Source organism: Rousettus aegyptiacus, unplaced genomic scaffold (assembly GCF_014176215.1).
Source record: "Rousettus aegyptiacus isolate mRouAeg1 unplaced genomic scaffold, mRouAeg1.p scaffold_m13_p_1, whole genome shotgun sequence".
Taxonomy (NCBI): domain Eukaryota; kingdom Metazoa; phylum Chordata; class Mammalia; order Chiroptera; family Pteropodidae; genus Rousettus; species Rousettus aegyptiacus.
This window is the reverse complement of record NW_023416284.1, coordinates 47,637,220-47,654,274: the sequence shown is the minus strand read 5'-3', so window position 1 is coordinate 47,654,274 and position 17,055 is coordinate 47,637,220. Positions and strand designations below refer to the sequence as shown.

General features: G+C 32.5%; 1 protein-coding gene across 8 annotated transcripts in view; it reads right to left on the bottom strand.

Annotated features, from left to right (window-relative positions):
• Positions 1–17,055, bottom strand: part of LRRC7 (leucine rich repeat containing 7) — a 440,527-nt gene that overhangs the window by 121,472 nt on the left and 302,000 nt on the right. For all 8 annotated transcript variants that reach the window (XR_004955289.1, XM_016148942.2, XM_016148946.2 and 5 more), the window contains one exon: positions 1,525–1,599. Coding sequence is in view for 7 of the 8 variants with exons in the window: in XM_016148942.2 (XP_016004428.1) it covers positions 1,525–1,599 (75 nt within the window). In the remaining variant the exon portion in view is untranslated. The remainder of the gene's footprint in view (positions 1–1,524; positions 1,600–17,055) is intronic.

Here is a 17,055-nt window from a genome sequence, read left to right as displayed (position 1 = left end):
TATGTGACCTTGAAGCAATTACTTAGTTACTTACCCTTTCTGTTTTTGTTTCTTCAGCTAAAACAGGGGGATGGTAAAAACTCAATTTCATAGCTGTTATGAGGATTTGATGCATCAATATTTGTAAATAACCTAGATAGTGTCTAGCCCATTATAAGTACTATATGTGTTTTGGAATAAATAAATAAATTGAAGAACCAGCTATAAACTTTTCCAACTAGACATACATTCTGATTCCTAAATCTTGTACAGGGAATTGATGAAGGTCTTACCTGTGTTGCCCCAGGATTTGTACATACCTTGAATATGGCACAAATCAGGCTCTATTATGTGTAGTGAAATCCAGACCTTTTTCTCCTGTTATGTGTGAGCTCCTCAAACAAATATATTCAAGGTCATTGAATATATTATCTTTGTAACTGATATTAGCATGATTTCTGGTTCATACAGGTGTATTTGTAAATGGTTTTTGAATAAATCAACAAATAGAAGATATGCGTTCTTTTCTGTTTTGTGTCTGTGATGATAGTAGAAATGTATTCTTTTGAAAAGAAGAGAAATATTCTTTCCCTAATCTTTTGCCAGATTTTCTGTTTTATGAGGCCTCATGTTCATTCAAAAAAGTGAGTGTTTTTTTCTTGTTGCTTTTGCAATCATTGTAAGAAATTTTTAATATCAGTTCAAAAGAGGAATAAAATTGGCTTTGGGAATACACATCTAAATCTCAGTGGCTGAAGAATTATTACAAATCCAGCTGTTCTGGCTATTTAGCTTAATGCAAGGAGTTTGAAGTTGGCTATCACCACTGGGCACCTTGTTATGAGGCTCAAGGGGAGCTGCTGTGTGTGTGTGTACGTACATATGCTTATCTGAGTCATGTGTTATGAGTGGCAAGAGGCAGTGTTTAATGGGAAGCCATTCTTTCACTGGATGGAAAAAGCAGAAATAGTCACACTAACTGTGATGATTGGTAAACCTACTACTAAGGAGATATTGAACTGCCCATTAGTTGAGAAAAAATTTTGATTTCAGTTCGACTTTCAGTTAACACTTTCTGATCCCTGCCATTTTTTAAAAGTCAAATGAATGTTAATAAAAATGACCTGAGAGACTTTTATTTTGTGGAAGAGATCTAACAATATGAGCAGAAACCATTACCTAGTTACCTAGAAAATTAAGATTGATTTTGCAAAACTACAAATACTTGATATTATATATAACATTTCTTTTTTCAAAATATAAAAATATAAAATTTTCAGCTTTTAAAATATAGTAAATGTGAAAAGAAATAATAAATATACTGCTAAGAGAATAAACAAAAAACCTTTTATACATTTTACATACTTATAACACTCACAAAAGGTAGATGAAATAGTCAAAAACAAATTAGTAAAAAACACTTGGTGACAATGTTCCTAACAAATGTGTTACTTTAAAATACAAATACTGATTTAAAATATCATTAGATATAATTAACATATAGCATAGATGCTAGACAACATGGCATAATAAAAACTTACATACCCCAGGTAGTACTTGCAATGCGTTATTATCCATCCACAACTCTCTTAAATTTTGTATTTGATCTAGAACTTCAGGCTGGGAGAGAGGTAGAGATAAAGGAGAGAGGAGAAGAAAACCAAATTAGTCTTTTCTTATCACAATGTAAAATGTAATTTCTTGGTTCTGGAACTTCTATTTGAGAATCTACTATTAATCCTCTGAGAAATTCCAAGTTTAGCAGACCTTCAGCAAAACTGATTGTCCTTGAGGTAGCCAGTCTAGGATTGATCTGGAACCAATCAGAATAACAATAATAAAAATTAAAATGTATTACTCTCTCTTAATACCCTGCAATCTTCCTTTGTAATATTGATTATAGTCTATTCAATAGGTGTCTGATTTCTTCATTATAGGGTAAGCTTTTGAAGAGCAGCACAATGTTTGTTTTTTAATCACTATACATCATATCCACTTTGTTTGCCATGGTACTTGACACACAGTAGGTTTTTATCATATGTTTGTGTTAGCACCTTACCTGCCTCCCCCCACCCCCCAACACAAGCATTACATTACCATGTATGTGATAATAGTATAAATAAAACCCATTCACTTCTAATCTCTTCATTTTCTCAACAAATTATTATTTGTTGAATAGTGGGGATGTCCACTATATAAAAGGCACAATGCAAGATTCACAAATATTCGAACCCAGTTCCTGTTTTGAAGTAGCAATGATCTAATTGGGGACACAAAAGCATATAAATAAATAAAGCACGAGGGAGTGTACGGGAGAAAAGAGTAATGTAGAGAAGTTCAGAAGAAGGAGAGGGAGAATATGATCAAGGCATTACACATAGTGTGTAAGGAAATACTTTAATTTCCTAACTAGAAGCTGTCTCTAAATTCTACCTCCTGGGAGGCAAACTATATAAAAGGACAGAGGTTACTATTGCTGTCAGCATCATTTCTTGATCTGTGATGACCTTTCTCAACTTCTCTCCAGAAATTATTCTCTCCCCAACCTCTGGCCACCTGTTTCCGTTGAAGCTGATTCCTTTTCACCACTCCAGGAGACTGACCAAGGCCAAAGCTAATTAGTGTTTTGTATTCACCTGGCCACAGGAATTGGTTCACGTGAGCACAATCCATTCAGAGCAGATAATTCTTTGAATAGGAAATCTGGGAAGAGGCTCTCGCACTTCCCTGTTGCATTAAAAATTGAGAGGGTACAGCTCTGAGAGCTTCAGGCATGAAGAAACTTGGAAAGCGTATTTGAATTAAAAGATAGATCCTAATATTAGATGACATGATATTAGCTTGAAATTAAGCTTCACCTGAAGTCATTTTTTTTTGTCTCTTCCAACTGAAAGAATCATCACTGAAGTAAGATACAACCATAGTTCGATAAAATTTGAGATCTAATTAGGAAAGACAATGTATTTTATATAATACTAGTGAAAAAGAATGGAGTTATACCAATGTAACAATTAGAATACTGGTAAAGGTGCATCAGTAGCAGTTATGTATACATCTTTGACACATTAGGAGGGCTTCAGAGACTTCCAGGACAACCCTGATAGGGGATAGTTTCTGATATCTTTTGCCTGCAATTGCAATGGAATGTGAGATTATTCCTGGAAAAAGTTTATTTTACAATAAGGATCAAAATCTCAAGGTAGAGCATGACAATCTGCCGTGGAATCAGAAGCATGTGTGAATAACTGTCGGGGATTTCTCTGCTCAGGAAAATGTCCTCACTATCACTTTGATTATAGGAAATAGGCAGTGAACCACTCTGCTTGTATGTTAAGTTGGGAAACATAAATCAGGATGGACCAGATTGTGCTGTGGAACAAATTAATCCTAAAATCTCAATGGCTTAATGCAACATACTTACTTCCCATCCCCATTACATGTTGAAAGCGAGTGTCTGACCCACAGTCTTATGTTACTACCATAAGGCTTCCTGATGAGCCAAAGCAGAGAAGGCACTGTGAAAACCAGTTTCTGCTCTTAAAGATCTTAGGCTGGAGTGATATATATCACTTATGGTTATAGGTTATTATCTAGAGCTATTGGTTCTTGACCTAAGTTCAAAGAAGGCTAAGAAATATAGGAGGACTTCATGGACTATTTGGAGAGCATTACTTTCCCCGTCACACAGTGACATCATATTTTAAAAAATGACAAGAATGAATAGACAGAACTTTTATAGCTTAGTTATCCATGAATTCGGTGAGTACTTATGAAACATCTTTTAATTTCCAGGTACTGTACTGGAGTCATAATGTATAACATAGTCTCTGCCCTCAAGAATCCATGGTTTATTTCTGAAGCAAATATATAAAGAGCAAAAACATGCTATTATGGGACTATAAAGGAGGGGGGCATATATGCCTTAGAAATGAGGGGCAGCCAGACAAGGACAATACAGATAGAATATTCTTTGTAAAGTCTGGCAGAGAAGAGAAGAGAGAAGTCAGGTGGCTAGGAAGAAAACGAGGGAGTCAATAGAAAAGAAGGCTGATAGATATTAGCAAAGAGGGACAGATTAAGACAGATAAAATGCTATACAATTAATGGAGTAAATTCCAAGAAGTAATGAAAAAGATGAGACTGATAGAACAAGAGGGGCTGAGCTTAAATAGAAGTGAGACACCTCATATTCACTGAGACTCAAGGGAGGATGGAAAAGAAGGTGTGGATGTAGATGTATAATGTGTGGATAGGTGGCTGGAAGTTGAGAGAGAGCATGTTAAATGTATCAAGTATTCTTGAAGCAGAGAGCAAGGTGATCTGTTGAGCAGGAAAGGGTAAGAATTTTGTATATACTTGGGGACTATGGTACATGCTGAAAATGTCTGAGGGGAATTAAGGAGGAAGTCAAGGGCAATCAAAAGACTTCTATTCATGATAATAATTTTAACTTTTTTTTTTTTTGCCAGTTGGGGACTGACAATTTAGGAAAAAACAGAGGAAATAAGAGATTTCAGGTTTCCATGAGGTCAGTAAGGCATGAGGGATTGAGAGAACTAGAAGAATAAAAAACTATAATGAGAGAGCAAAAGTTAGGAGTTTAAGATAACACAAAATGGTTCTAGGAAATGACAAAATTCAGGTTGTAACCCTGGATAGTATAAGTCTTTGTGTATGAGCAGGCCATGGGAACATAAGGCCTTGCATGATCTCTGATGATCTGGGTAGCTTTTGATGCACTGTATATATAACTTGCTCCCTTGACTGCATCAGACAAAGAGACAGATAAAGCCGAAGAATTATGCTTCTAAAATATCTCTAATACTGGGTTCTAATGGGGACCCTAGGCATCTATGAGTACTTGGAAAAGATAATTAATGCTAACTTATATATTTACTTTATTTCAAAAGCTCTCATTTTGATTTATTTAATGCCATAATAAGGTAATAATAGTCCTGCTTTATGGATGAAGATTCTGATAATTATATCCTAGGAAAAATGAGAACGATTTGATGAAGTTTGTATAACTGCAGTTAGGATTGTTTTACTAGTTTTCTGGCTCCAAAGATGTTATCATGTTACAGCTTAAAATTGATATTTTGAAGTAAATGAAGAATGTTGGTCACAAATGCCCAATAAAGTAAAGTATATGCTGGCTTTCTAAAAAATAAGTCAATATTTTTATTACTGGACGTTAAAATAAAATCTACCACAGAGGAAATTTAGTAACTTCCTAATAATATCAGAAACAAAACGTATTTAGCACATCAATACATAACTTTTCTGAAAAAAAAAAAGCCACAACATAAAGATGATGTAATGGCATTTCATGATCAATAGATAATATTAAAGTAGATCTTGGAACATAACTAAGTGGCTTACACCCAACCTAACACATAAATTGCTTGTTTTCACGCTACTTAATTTTTTCCCAAAGTCAATCTTCTACATTAAAAACAAATAAATTAAGTCAAGGATGGCTTAGTGTGTTCAATGCTGGTGAAGGTGCTGTGAGACTGGGACTCTATAAACTGCTTTAAGGAATATAAATTAGTGTTATCTTTTAGGAAAACATTTTCAAGTATGTATTTCATGTCTTGAAAACATTTGGCAACTATCCTACTGAAATGATCTGAAACGCAGAAAATCTTGTTGCAGAAATATTTAATTGCAGAATAATTAATAATTTAAAAGATTTGGTTATAATATAAATAAACAACAGCAGAAGAACTAGATAACCAAATTATAATAAAATGTATTGGTATAGTATACAGAAATAAAAATGACAAACATTTTTATATATGAAGATAGATAGATCTTGTAAAAAATATTGATTGGAAATGCAATTATAAAAATTTCATGTAGCACAAATTGATTTACATAAATTTGAACAACTGCTATATATATATATATATAAATACATACATATATACATAAAGTAAAAATAAGGATACATGGAATAGATGCATACCAAATTCAAAGTATTAATTGTGCTGGGATTGAAATAGGATTAGGAGGGGGAACATAGATGACTTCTACTTGAACTACAATATAACACTTCTTTAAAAAAAAAATCTAACTCAAATATGAAAATAGTTAATATTTGTTCATTTTGGTTAGTAGGTGTTTGCTATGTTATTTTAACATTTTTATATTTTATAAAAACATTTTTATATTTGTTTTCACTTAAACAAAAGTTAGGGAAAAAGTTAGAAACTATAGCAAAATATTTAAATAATAGGCTTGTGATTGATTTTTTTCTTTTGCATTTTTTTCTGTATTTCCCAAATTTTTATAGTGTGTAGGCATTACATTTAATAATCAGAAAAAATTAGAAAACATCTTACTGTCTTTTCTTCAAATTTACACTTACCTAACCACTTTAGAGTTCTTTTTGAAGTGATCTTACTTCAATTAGTTGAAATAAGCTCTGATAATGGTTATTATATTAGTATATATATAAATAGAACATATATTTTTCAAGATTAAAACAAATTCCAATAACTCCTGTCATGTATATTGCAAACTTATGTTTTTGTTTTAGGCTGTCATATGGATTTGACTATATGTGTTACTTCTATTCCACTAATTTTGATAATAGAGTTTGATTATATTTATTTACAAACCTATTCATGTTTTTCTTCCAATGATGTTAAGAGAAAGGTTAACTATGAAAAAAATAACATCTGACTTTTATCTAATTTTGCCAAAATTAAACTAGGAAACTTTAACATTTTAAATTGAGAAACTTAAGTTTTAAGTGTCTTAAAAGTGATGAGATTATCTGGCAGATATAAAAACAAAAACTTGCTATTCTCAGAAACTATGCAAAACTGAAAGGCAACAGGATGAAATCTGTTTAAAAATGCAGATAATTAATTGTAAAGGTATTTTCGTAAATTGATAAATGTAAAATAGCCAATTCAAATTCTAAAAAAATTATATACTCAAACTAAAATGACAAAATTATACTTTATTGAGATATTCTAAACTTTGAGGTCATTACTTAAAAGTATTTTTTAAATTTTTTTTTACTTTTACTACCTTTGATTAATAACTTTTAGAGTATGCAATTTGCAAAGGAAGCATGATTACATTTTAAGAAATCTCTCATTTTTCTTTAAATCTTTCATTTAGTAATATATTTGGCTTATTATTAGCCCTTTAGCTCTCACGACCGGGAAATCTTTTATTAACACATTTCATAGTCACAGCTGAAACTCTTTCTAATACACAAAACTGAATGACTAAGTTGTTTAGTTCTTGATGACAAGCCTACTTGTTCATTCTCTAAACTGCTCTATCCTACATGCCTTGGGACAGTTTGACTTCTTCAGTTAGTTTCTTTGGTGATGAAAATGTAGGTCTATAGGGTCTGAGACTATTTCGAGTTTACATTAGTTTTATGTTTCTCAGTTTTATTTCAGATGTCTATAACACTGAAATATTCATAAAATTTTAAAGCTTTGTTTCAAACTTAATGACTCTAATTGGATAACATTTAGGAAAAATAATTTTATATTTTAGAAATTATTGAATAAAAAATAGGTATTCTTAGTAACACGATAATAAAATACACGACTAAGAAAATGTGATTAATTTATAAATAACTAAAACACTGTTGGCCATAAATTCATGAATATTTTAACATGAATATGAATATAATATATTCCATTTAAATATTCAGGAGAATATATTGATGGCATTAAGGAAAAAATCTACAGATGATATGATGTTAAAAGGAAGAGACAATATGTGAAAAAACTGAATTAGTATCTGAAATGATCTGAAAGTACTCAAAGATTTGATAGTTCTAACAACACGAAGCTTAATAGGGAAAAATGTAAAGTCATGCTATATATCTCCGATCAAGGATACAAGTATAAATCAAAGCAGAACTGTGAACAAAAATGGGGATTTAACTCAAGTAAGTTTGGTACTGATTAATTCATTTCTTTATAAGTGCATTCATTCAGTAAAGAAATACTATCTACCTATGCAAAGAAGGCATTTATAATAGTCTCTGGATATTTAATTCAGACTGTTACAAAGCTATCTCAAAATGTTTTCTGTCAATAACCTGATCTATACACAACTATTAGCCCACATAGGGACTACAGTATTCTAGGTGCCCAAGAATACAGGTGTCTTCAACAAACTTGAGCTTATTTAGAATATCTGGAAACCATGCCATAGGAGAAGTGGCTAAAACAATTCAAACTGGTTAGGCTAGAGAATGGAACATGTAGGTGTCAAAGACATTCATCTTTGGATATCTGAGGGCTTTTGTAAGGGAGAAGGGATGGATTTGTCCTATCTTCATCCTCAGTTCAGAATCAATGAGGAAAAGTTGCAGGGAGGTAAATTTAAGTAAGTGTCACACAAGGAGTGGCTATTTCCCAGTGAGATCCAAGATGAAATAATCTAATTTTCTATAGGAGATAGTGAGTCTTTTGTTAAATGAACATATAACTCCCTAAGAAGATATAAATAACAAGAATAAAACAGTAACGATGTAGGTTAACTTCCATTGGGCACTTTCAAAGTGTTTTTACATAAATCATTCCCAATGAATCTTCACAACTATCCAATGAGGTACGTACAATTACTGGAGAAGCAGTTAGTAGAGTAGAGTGGCTAAAAGCATGGTTTCAAAAGCTAGACTGAGTTTGGATTCAAGCTTTGATGATTACGTACTGTAAGATCTTGATTCAGATTTGTCATCTATTATAGGTAGATAACAGTAGTATTGCTCACATAGGTGGATAGTGAGGATTAAAAGTTAAAATGTTTATTAGTGTGCTTAGAACACTGCCTGGTTCTAAGTGCTAGTGCTCAATGAATGTTAGCTATTATTCCAAACAAATTCAAGCATAAAGAAACAAATTACTGTGCCCCAAATTATATGGCTAATATATGGGGAAGGCAAGAGCCCGATTTTAAAGTTTTATAGGATATGATGAGTAAGGTTCAAAGGGAGAAGAGTATTCCAGAGAAAAGGTATAAGTGGTTCATGCCTAGCATGATGCTACCTTAGAATGAAAGTGTGGAAGGAGGAGATCAGATGCCAAAGGTAAACTTTAATTCATTCAACAATTTCATTTAATTAGTATTATTAAGAGTCTTTTATATACCAGGCACTGGAAAAAAGAGCAAAACAAACAAGCCCTCATAGAGATTACATTCTGGTCTTTCCTATTTCTTAGGCTGGGTCCTATAAAATGTTAACAATTGGACAGGGAAAAAATTCTGGTTTCATATTTTACTTTAATATGTTACCTAGATTTCAAACTTTGATGATCATGTCTGAATATAAATTTAAGAGTGAAAACTGTATAGCACATGCATTCTCATCTCATAATTCAAACTGGTTCTCTTGCCTTCTTTCTCCAAAATACTGTAGTCACTTCCTTCCTTTACCCTCTTTCACCACTGCAGCTAGTGGGTCACGTCACCATGTACATTTCTGCTTGAAACAAAGGTTTCCTATTATCCAAAGATTACAAAACCCAGATGCTTTTATTGTATCATTTAAAAAGCCCTCCTATTTGACCCTTGCTTACTTCTCAGCTTTTTCTTTCACTATACCTTCATTCAAATTAGAATCTCAAGGACAGCCCAACCTTTGCTTAAAGGCATGATGCTTTATCTTGCAAATTGGCTTTTAAGGATGTTGCTTGTAAGCCTATTATCTGATCCTTGATTGGGTGAGGTATCCTTTCTTCTTGTTGGTACCCCTACTGTAGCTAAAACTTTACATATTATACTGCGAGTTCCTTGAAGAGGGTAACTGAATCTTGTTTACTCTTGTATCATCAACTTCTTCTGGGGTAACTTGTACATACATGCCAGTGCTTTGAAAATTTCATTTGAATTGAACAAAATAAATAGCTTTTTATTTACAATCAATCTTTCCTTCTATTACATCTCAGTAACTTACTCCTAAGATCCAACTTAAACTATGTCATCACAAATACCTGTATCACCTCTGAAATTTTAATTGCAAATATATTAATGACTGACCATCGATCCTCCAATACTTCCAGTTTATTTATTCCAGTTCCTTAGCAGTTATTGAAATGATATATCACTGATATGCTAAATTTATCTTTATTCATTTATCATTTCTTTACTAAGCTGAGATTCATGATAAACATCTGTCATTATAATCAGTTTCTCACAAATGCCACTCAGAAAATTTGTCCTTTTTTCTTTTGTCACATCACCTACCTGAACTTAACCTAGGCTGAAACCATCTTTCTGCCTTTTCTGCTACTGCATCAAGTTTTATTGAAAAAAAAAAAAAATCATAGTTTGGCTGACTGGTCTAATTTTAAATTAATGACAAATACCTGAAATGAGGATTGCCAGGCAACCCTATTACTTTCCCCTGAGAAACTGCTTTTTAAATCTCTGAGATGATTTCACAGTTTTTCAATCTTGTCAAAAGTATCTTCCTCTTAACCCCGGTTCATAACTTACCCTACAGCTCACTGAAACAAACAAACGAGCAAAGGTGGATTTATTCCAAAGGTAATTAAGCTTAAGCTTCAGGCCTCTTACATACATGGTGACAGAAATTTGTAAAGGAATATATTTAAAGACAATTGGTTAAGATTGCTGTTGTTGCTATATAAACTTTCTTTCCATCATACTTCCTCGGGCACAATGTGGCACATTTGGGATGCAGTTTAGTCGAAGCTGAGTTGGGGATACATTTAGTTTGGATTTGGTGCTATGTGTCTACATGTTTCATAGCCACTTTGGTGGTTCTCTTTCACTAAGCACCTCTGGCCCTCTCAAATTTGCATCCCCTTCCTGCCCATTTGAGCTCTAGATCATATCTCTTCCATCTCTCCCCGTCTTTGCAAGAATCCAGGCCTGGAGTTATCTCCTTTCCACATATATCAATCTTTGTCCTTACAAAGTCACCTCTAGCAGCATACAAACATGCTTTAGTTTCTCTCATCATTAAAAATGTTTGTACACACACGCGTGCGTGGGCACACACACACACACACACCAACAAACACATACACATACACAATTTTCATTGCCTCTACAGCCTCTTCCAGTTATTTTTCCATTTGTTTGCTCTTCTTCACAAAGACACTTTAAGGAAAGTTTGGCTACTAATTGTCTTTGCTTCCTTATCTCCCATTCATCCTTTAAGCCACTCTGATGTGTCCCTGAAAACTGTTCTTGTAAGAGTCATTGTCACCCACCATTTTAGAGCTGGGTCCCTAAAAGACAGCTATATAAGTCAGACTTAGGAATTAGCTGCTAAAGTTAGACAAGAAATAAATCAGAAGAAAAAACAATATTAAATATAGAAATGAAAAACTTACATTAAGGTCCATTTGATTAAAAGAAATTTTATGGTTGTTAAGTATTTTCAAGATAGAGAAAAAATATTTAATTGCCAATGCAATTTTAATTCTAGAATCTTTAGGTGATGTATGGGTATTCATTAGGGAAAATTATAATAATAGCAAACTATATACTTTCTATGTTATCTTTAATTCTCTATTATTAATGTTTGAAATGTCGAAAACACATACATATACTTTTAGATGCACCGTATTCTACAATTTACACATTTCTATGAGCTAACTTCTGAAAATATCTGAAATCGTTTTCTTTCTTTTGTATCAAGTAAATTTTTTTCAATATAGATATTTCGCTGAATGAAAAACAAATCTGAGTCACTACTTTTTATTGACCACTGTTAGTCAATCCTTAATACAGATTATTTTATAATAGTGAGAAATGTTTTTAATAAAACTGCTAAGATGTATATAAGAATTTCTGTGTAGCATTAGTTTTGTTTTCTATAGATATTGAGAAAATTCTCTTTGTATTATCACTTGATAACATTATCAGATTTGACTTATTTAATATAGTGGAAGTTAGTTTATCTGGCAAATCAGTAACTTGAAATCTCTTTAAACTGTTAGGTCCACACACTGATGTGAGCTTCTGGAGCACGACTTGCATCTCTGAATCCCTAACACTTAATATTGTGTCTGTTGTAATCAATATCTGGCATATAAGATAATTAGTTCTCTACTAAACTATATAATGCCCAATTAATTGAACAGAAAACAATAGAGAAATTAATGTCACGAGTCTGCTAAACAGCAAGAGCTACTTTAAATAAGAAACTGAAACTGTCAGATGTGCATGTATTATCTTTTCTGCCTGAACGTCAAAAATCATAAGGTAGATTGTTATGCCTTGTCAGTATCTTAAATTTGGTCAGTGGAAGTGAGGACCTACATTAAAGATTATAAATCTTTCCACGTGAAGATCATTTTGTTACGTGTTTAGCAGCAAGAGCAGCATATTAGAGTCTGGCAAGAATAGAGTCAAAACAAGACTCATTCATATTTGGTTTTAAAGTCATCTTGGCTTTGATTTGTAGCAGTTAGGAAATGCTAAAACTGAATCATCACCATTGTATTACCACTACCTAGTCTATTGGATCCTTAATAAATATTTGTTAAATGAAAAAAGAAAAGATTATATTATGAGTAGAAGATGTTAAATCTTGCTGTGCTTGAATTTTCCCATTAGAGGAGTGGAAACCCTTATACTTATCCTCCTTAACTTCGCTACACAGTAATGTTATGTACATCAATAAAATCTTGCATGTTACACATCATGAACTTTTCAACTGAATTTTGAGGGACGTAAATAATTTTAAGCTTTAATGACATTCCACAGATTATTTTAAGTAGAATTTGAGTTATTCACTTTGCATATTTTATTACTCCTTAATATGTTAGTTTATTTATTACTCTTGAATTTTATTACTTTTGAATTTATTCCTCTTCTAATTTTATAATAAATTCTAATATCAACTCCAGTTATACATTTATTCTCAATTAAGAATCAGGTCAGAACATAAATGGCATAATATTGCTGGATATTTGTTATATTTGTTTTACCATGTGCCACATAAATGATAAAAACTGGTTTAGAAGATGTATGACATTCTACAACATCTATCTCTAAATCTGGTTACTCTAATAGCTATTATCTAAATAATAATTATAAAATAATAATAATTATCTAAACCTAGCAATTTATAATACTCTTTATTTTTAGTATTAAAAGTTATAGTATTAATTTATAAACATTCTAACTGGCTACTTCTGAAAATTTAACAAGTACTTACCAAGCTCCAAGCTCACATCCAGCACTGTGTATTGGGGCATAGGTATAAATGCATGTGGGAGAGGGAAAACTCATGAGTACCATAATATGATCTCAAAATGTACATACAGGTTAATGAAGAGAGATATTAAATCCAGGGCTAAATACTGTAGTAAAAATTATAGTAGTACACAAAGCCAGAGGGAAAAAAATAAATTAAGAAAAATATTAGTCTATCTGAGAAAATAAAGTTGATTATTTCCTTGGTCAGGTTTTGACATTTTATTGCTTCCATCTTTTCTTTAAAGCTATTCAAAAGTCTCAGCTTTATTTTTCTCTGCACAAATTCTATCAAGCGAAATACACTAATAATTATATATTTTCTATTAGTTTTATACAAAAGTCAAATGAGCTGTTTTGCCAGGGTATATTAATCTATCAATATAGTTCTACATCAGTACACCCAAATTATTCTTATGATACTGTGTTGATTCCTTTATTAACCCCCATTTGAGGGCTAATTGCTGCTATGTAATTTAGCAAAATTATATTTATTGGTACAATCTACAAAGATCAAGGTTATATAATTTGAAATTACATGCTCAATTGTTTTTCTTGTCACTGTAAAAAATTCAGTATGTTTTATCAGACAAAATTTTATATTACAAATGAGCAATGAGTTTCAAGGTCATAGCTCAAACCAATTTGTATTTGCACCAACTTTAAATGAAATATTTGCTTATATATAATCTTGTCAAATATCTACAACTCTAGAACTCTCTAAAAGTTACCTTTACATACTTTTATCTTACCTTATGTAGCTTTCCGGCCACATTTTTGTGACTTTCTTTTAGGTTTATATCACAGTCACTATGCACTTATCATGTTCTTTCTTGCTCTCTCTTCTATCTAAAGTGCCCTTCCTCCTTCTCTTTACTTGGCTAATTTCTACTCATCCTTTAAATTTCAATTCAAGATCACACCTCCAGGAAATTATTTGTATGGTCAAATTCCAGTAGAGGCTCCTCAACACTTGTCATGGCTGGAATTTTACATTTCTGATTGCACTTGATTCATATTTGTTTTCCATACTAGACTGTAAACTCCTTGAGGGGAGGCCCAACTTTGGTTTTCATTTTACTTTTATATACTGAAAGCCTGACAAAGTGATCGATAAGTGTATTCATCCAGCAGATACTTACCACTTAACATATATCAAACATGATACTTAGTGTGAGGGGATATAACTGAGAATAAAAAAAGTCATAGAACTACATTCATTCATTCAAGAGTTGTTGAATGAATAGATAATAATTTACTTATTCTAATCATTCCATATTAACCTCTCCTCCAGATAAGAACAAACCTTTCAATTTGTATCGTGTACATGGTGCTTTGTTATTAACATTTTGTATACAGAGCTTTGTGAGAAATAGATGATTGCTAATAACTATTTGCCAGATCGATGAATGAACTAATGTCCAAATGGATTAATTATAGGCCTATAGGTTGTCATAAGACTAAAGGAATATATTTTATCTGTAAATTTATTATCTTTTTGGTAACAAATTAATCTTTTCTTTATGTATGAACAGAATACTTTAAAATTTTTTGCCTTATCCTTATTATGTTTATTTAATATTCAAATTTGCATTAGAAAGTCAAAAAGCGTTTTGCTAAAAATGCGAATTTCTACCAACATGATATGAAAAAAAAAAAAAAGTTGCCCAGACTTCAACTTGTAGCATATGCTTCAGTCTATTTTTTTTTTTTTTTATATGGAGTTGTGAACAGATGCTTGGGCAGGTTAATTCTGTACTAAATCTTGTACTTCTACACATGCCATGGAAGTGGATGCTCTCCAAGTCAGCACTGTAGCTCCCTTGTTGATCATTAATCACATCAGAACCACTTATTTTTGCTTTTATTAAATTAAAATGAAAATGAGTTCTGCTAACAAAGGTTTATTTTATACAGTGGGGAGGCAGCCTCATCTCTCATTCTTCTACTACAAGAACCTTTGCTCTTGTTAAACTAATCTAATCATCAACCCTCAGTATGCTGTGTTTCCTCATTTCCATCAATTTCTAGTATCATGTCATTCTCCTGACCATTGATTGATACACTTTCTACTTCCCACCTATCCAAATCAAACTCATTCTTCAAGGCCCAGCAAACCCTATGCCTTAGGGGAAGCTTTTAAAATAATTACAGCAGTCATTAATCATCCCTTTAACATATAGCAATTCCACTATATTTGAGACTATAATATTTTCAAATCACAAGGCCATATACTTAGTGGAAACACAAAGATTAGGTAGTCACATCTTCTTATAATGCTATAGCTGAAGAAAAGAAAAAAAAGCTAGCATTCAGTCAACAAATAATTATTAACTGGTGACCATTTTAAAATTTACTGAGAATCATCTGTGGAGAAAACTCATCTGTGGAATTTTGAAAAATGTGGGTTCCTCGGCTCCATATGAAAGCCACTGAATTAGATTTCTGACCCAGAAATCTAAATTTTTAACAAGTGTTGAAGGTAATTTAAGGATGCTTCCTTAATATACACTGCTTGGGCATAGGGGTTACTAAGATGAATGTTCAGATTCTCTGCCCTCAAGGAGCTCACATCCTAGTTAGGGCAGGTGATTAATCATAATAAAATAAAATGTCTTATAATTATTACATTAAAAAACAGAACAAGCTTATGAGATGTTTTCAGGGACCACAGGGATGGGAAGAGTCAATAGTACTGGAAGCATGAAACCACAAGTTAGCTTCATTGGGTTCTGAGGGATTCGAATCCCTTTATGGACAACATTCACCAAACAGTAGGGAAAGGAGAATGGACGGTTGCATACTGTGATCATGTACCTACATGGATAGGAACAACTAAGACATAAAGAAGGTAATGGGTACGGTAGAGATCTTTTTATAGAGGAATTTATAAGAGCAGAAGACCATTTCTAGCTAGTAACATCAAGGAAATTTTAAGGAGGTACTGCATTTGAGCTGGACCTTGAGAAAGGGTAAGATTTACAGACCATAATGCAGTATAGGGATGAGGATGAGGGAAAGCAAGGATATTCCAGAAGGAAGCATTAGTACAAACGAAGACACAGAAGCAGGCATACAAGCTGCATGTAGGGAGAATAGGAAGCAGCTCAATTTGGCTTAGTGAAGGGTACAATAAGAAGGACAATTTTTCTTTTTCTTATAGTTGTGGATTTAGGGAAACACTTCAGACAGATAAACTGGGCCAGATCATAGGAGATCTTGAGAACTAGACCTCAGGGTAACATTTATTCCTTGGACAACTCCTTCGACACTTAATGTATTTTACTTTTTATGCCTTGTCTCCCCAACAAGCTTACACTACTCTTGAAGACACTGCATGTTTCATACTTATTTATAAGCTCCTCAGAATGGAGAACAATGCTTGGCACACAGCAGTTGAAAAAATTTCTGTCAACTGACTAAGAGAGACTGTTTTTGTTCTCTAAAGGAGGGTTTCCATATCATACAGGGGGACCTTACACCACTGGGGTTTTCTCTGTTCTGCTAGCACTACGTTAAGCATATGAAAAGATTGCCACTGTTGACAATTACAGAGTTCATGCTGTGATTATGTTGGAGGTGTTTTAAAATGAATGATGCGATCCTAGCTCATCGAGAACTTTACTATAAATGTATGCTTCTTTTTCACTTTTTTCCACATTAACTATAAATATTTTCTTACATTTGTATTTCTATCATATTGATATAATATAAAAATGTATCTTGAATGGAAAATAACAGTAACTACTTTGTAAAATTCAAAACTACTGTTTGAAAAAGTACTGACTGATTGTTGGAGTTTTATTTGGACTACAAATTTAAAAAGAAACTTTTTTTTTCTTTTAGAGTTGAAGAACT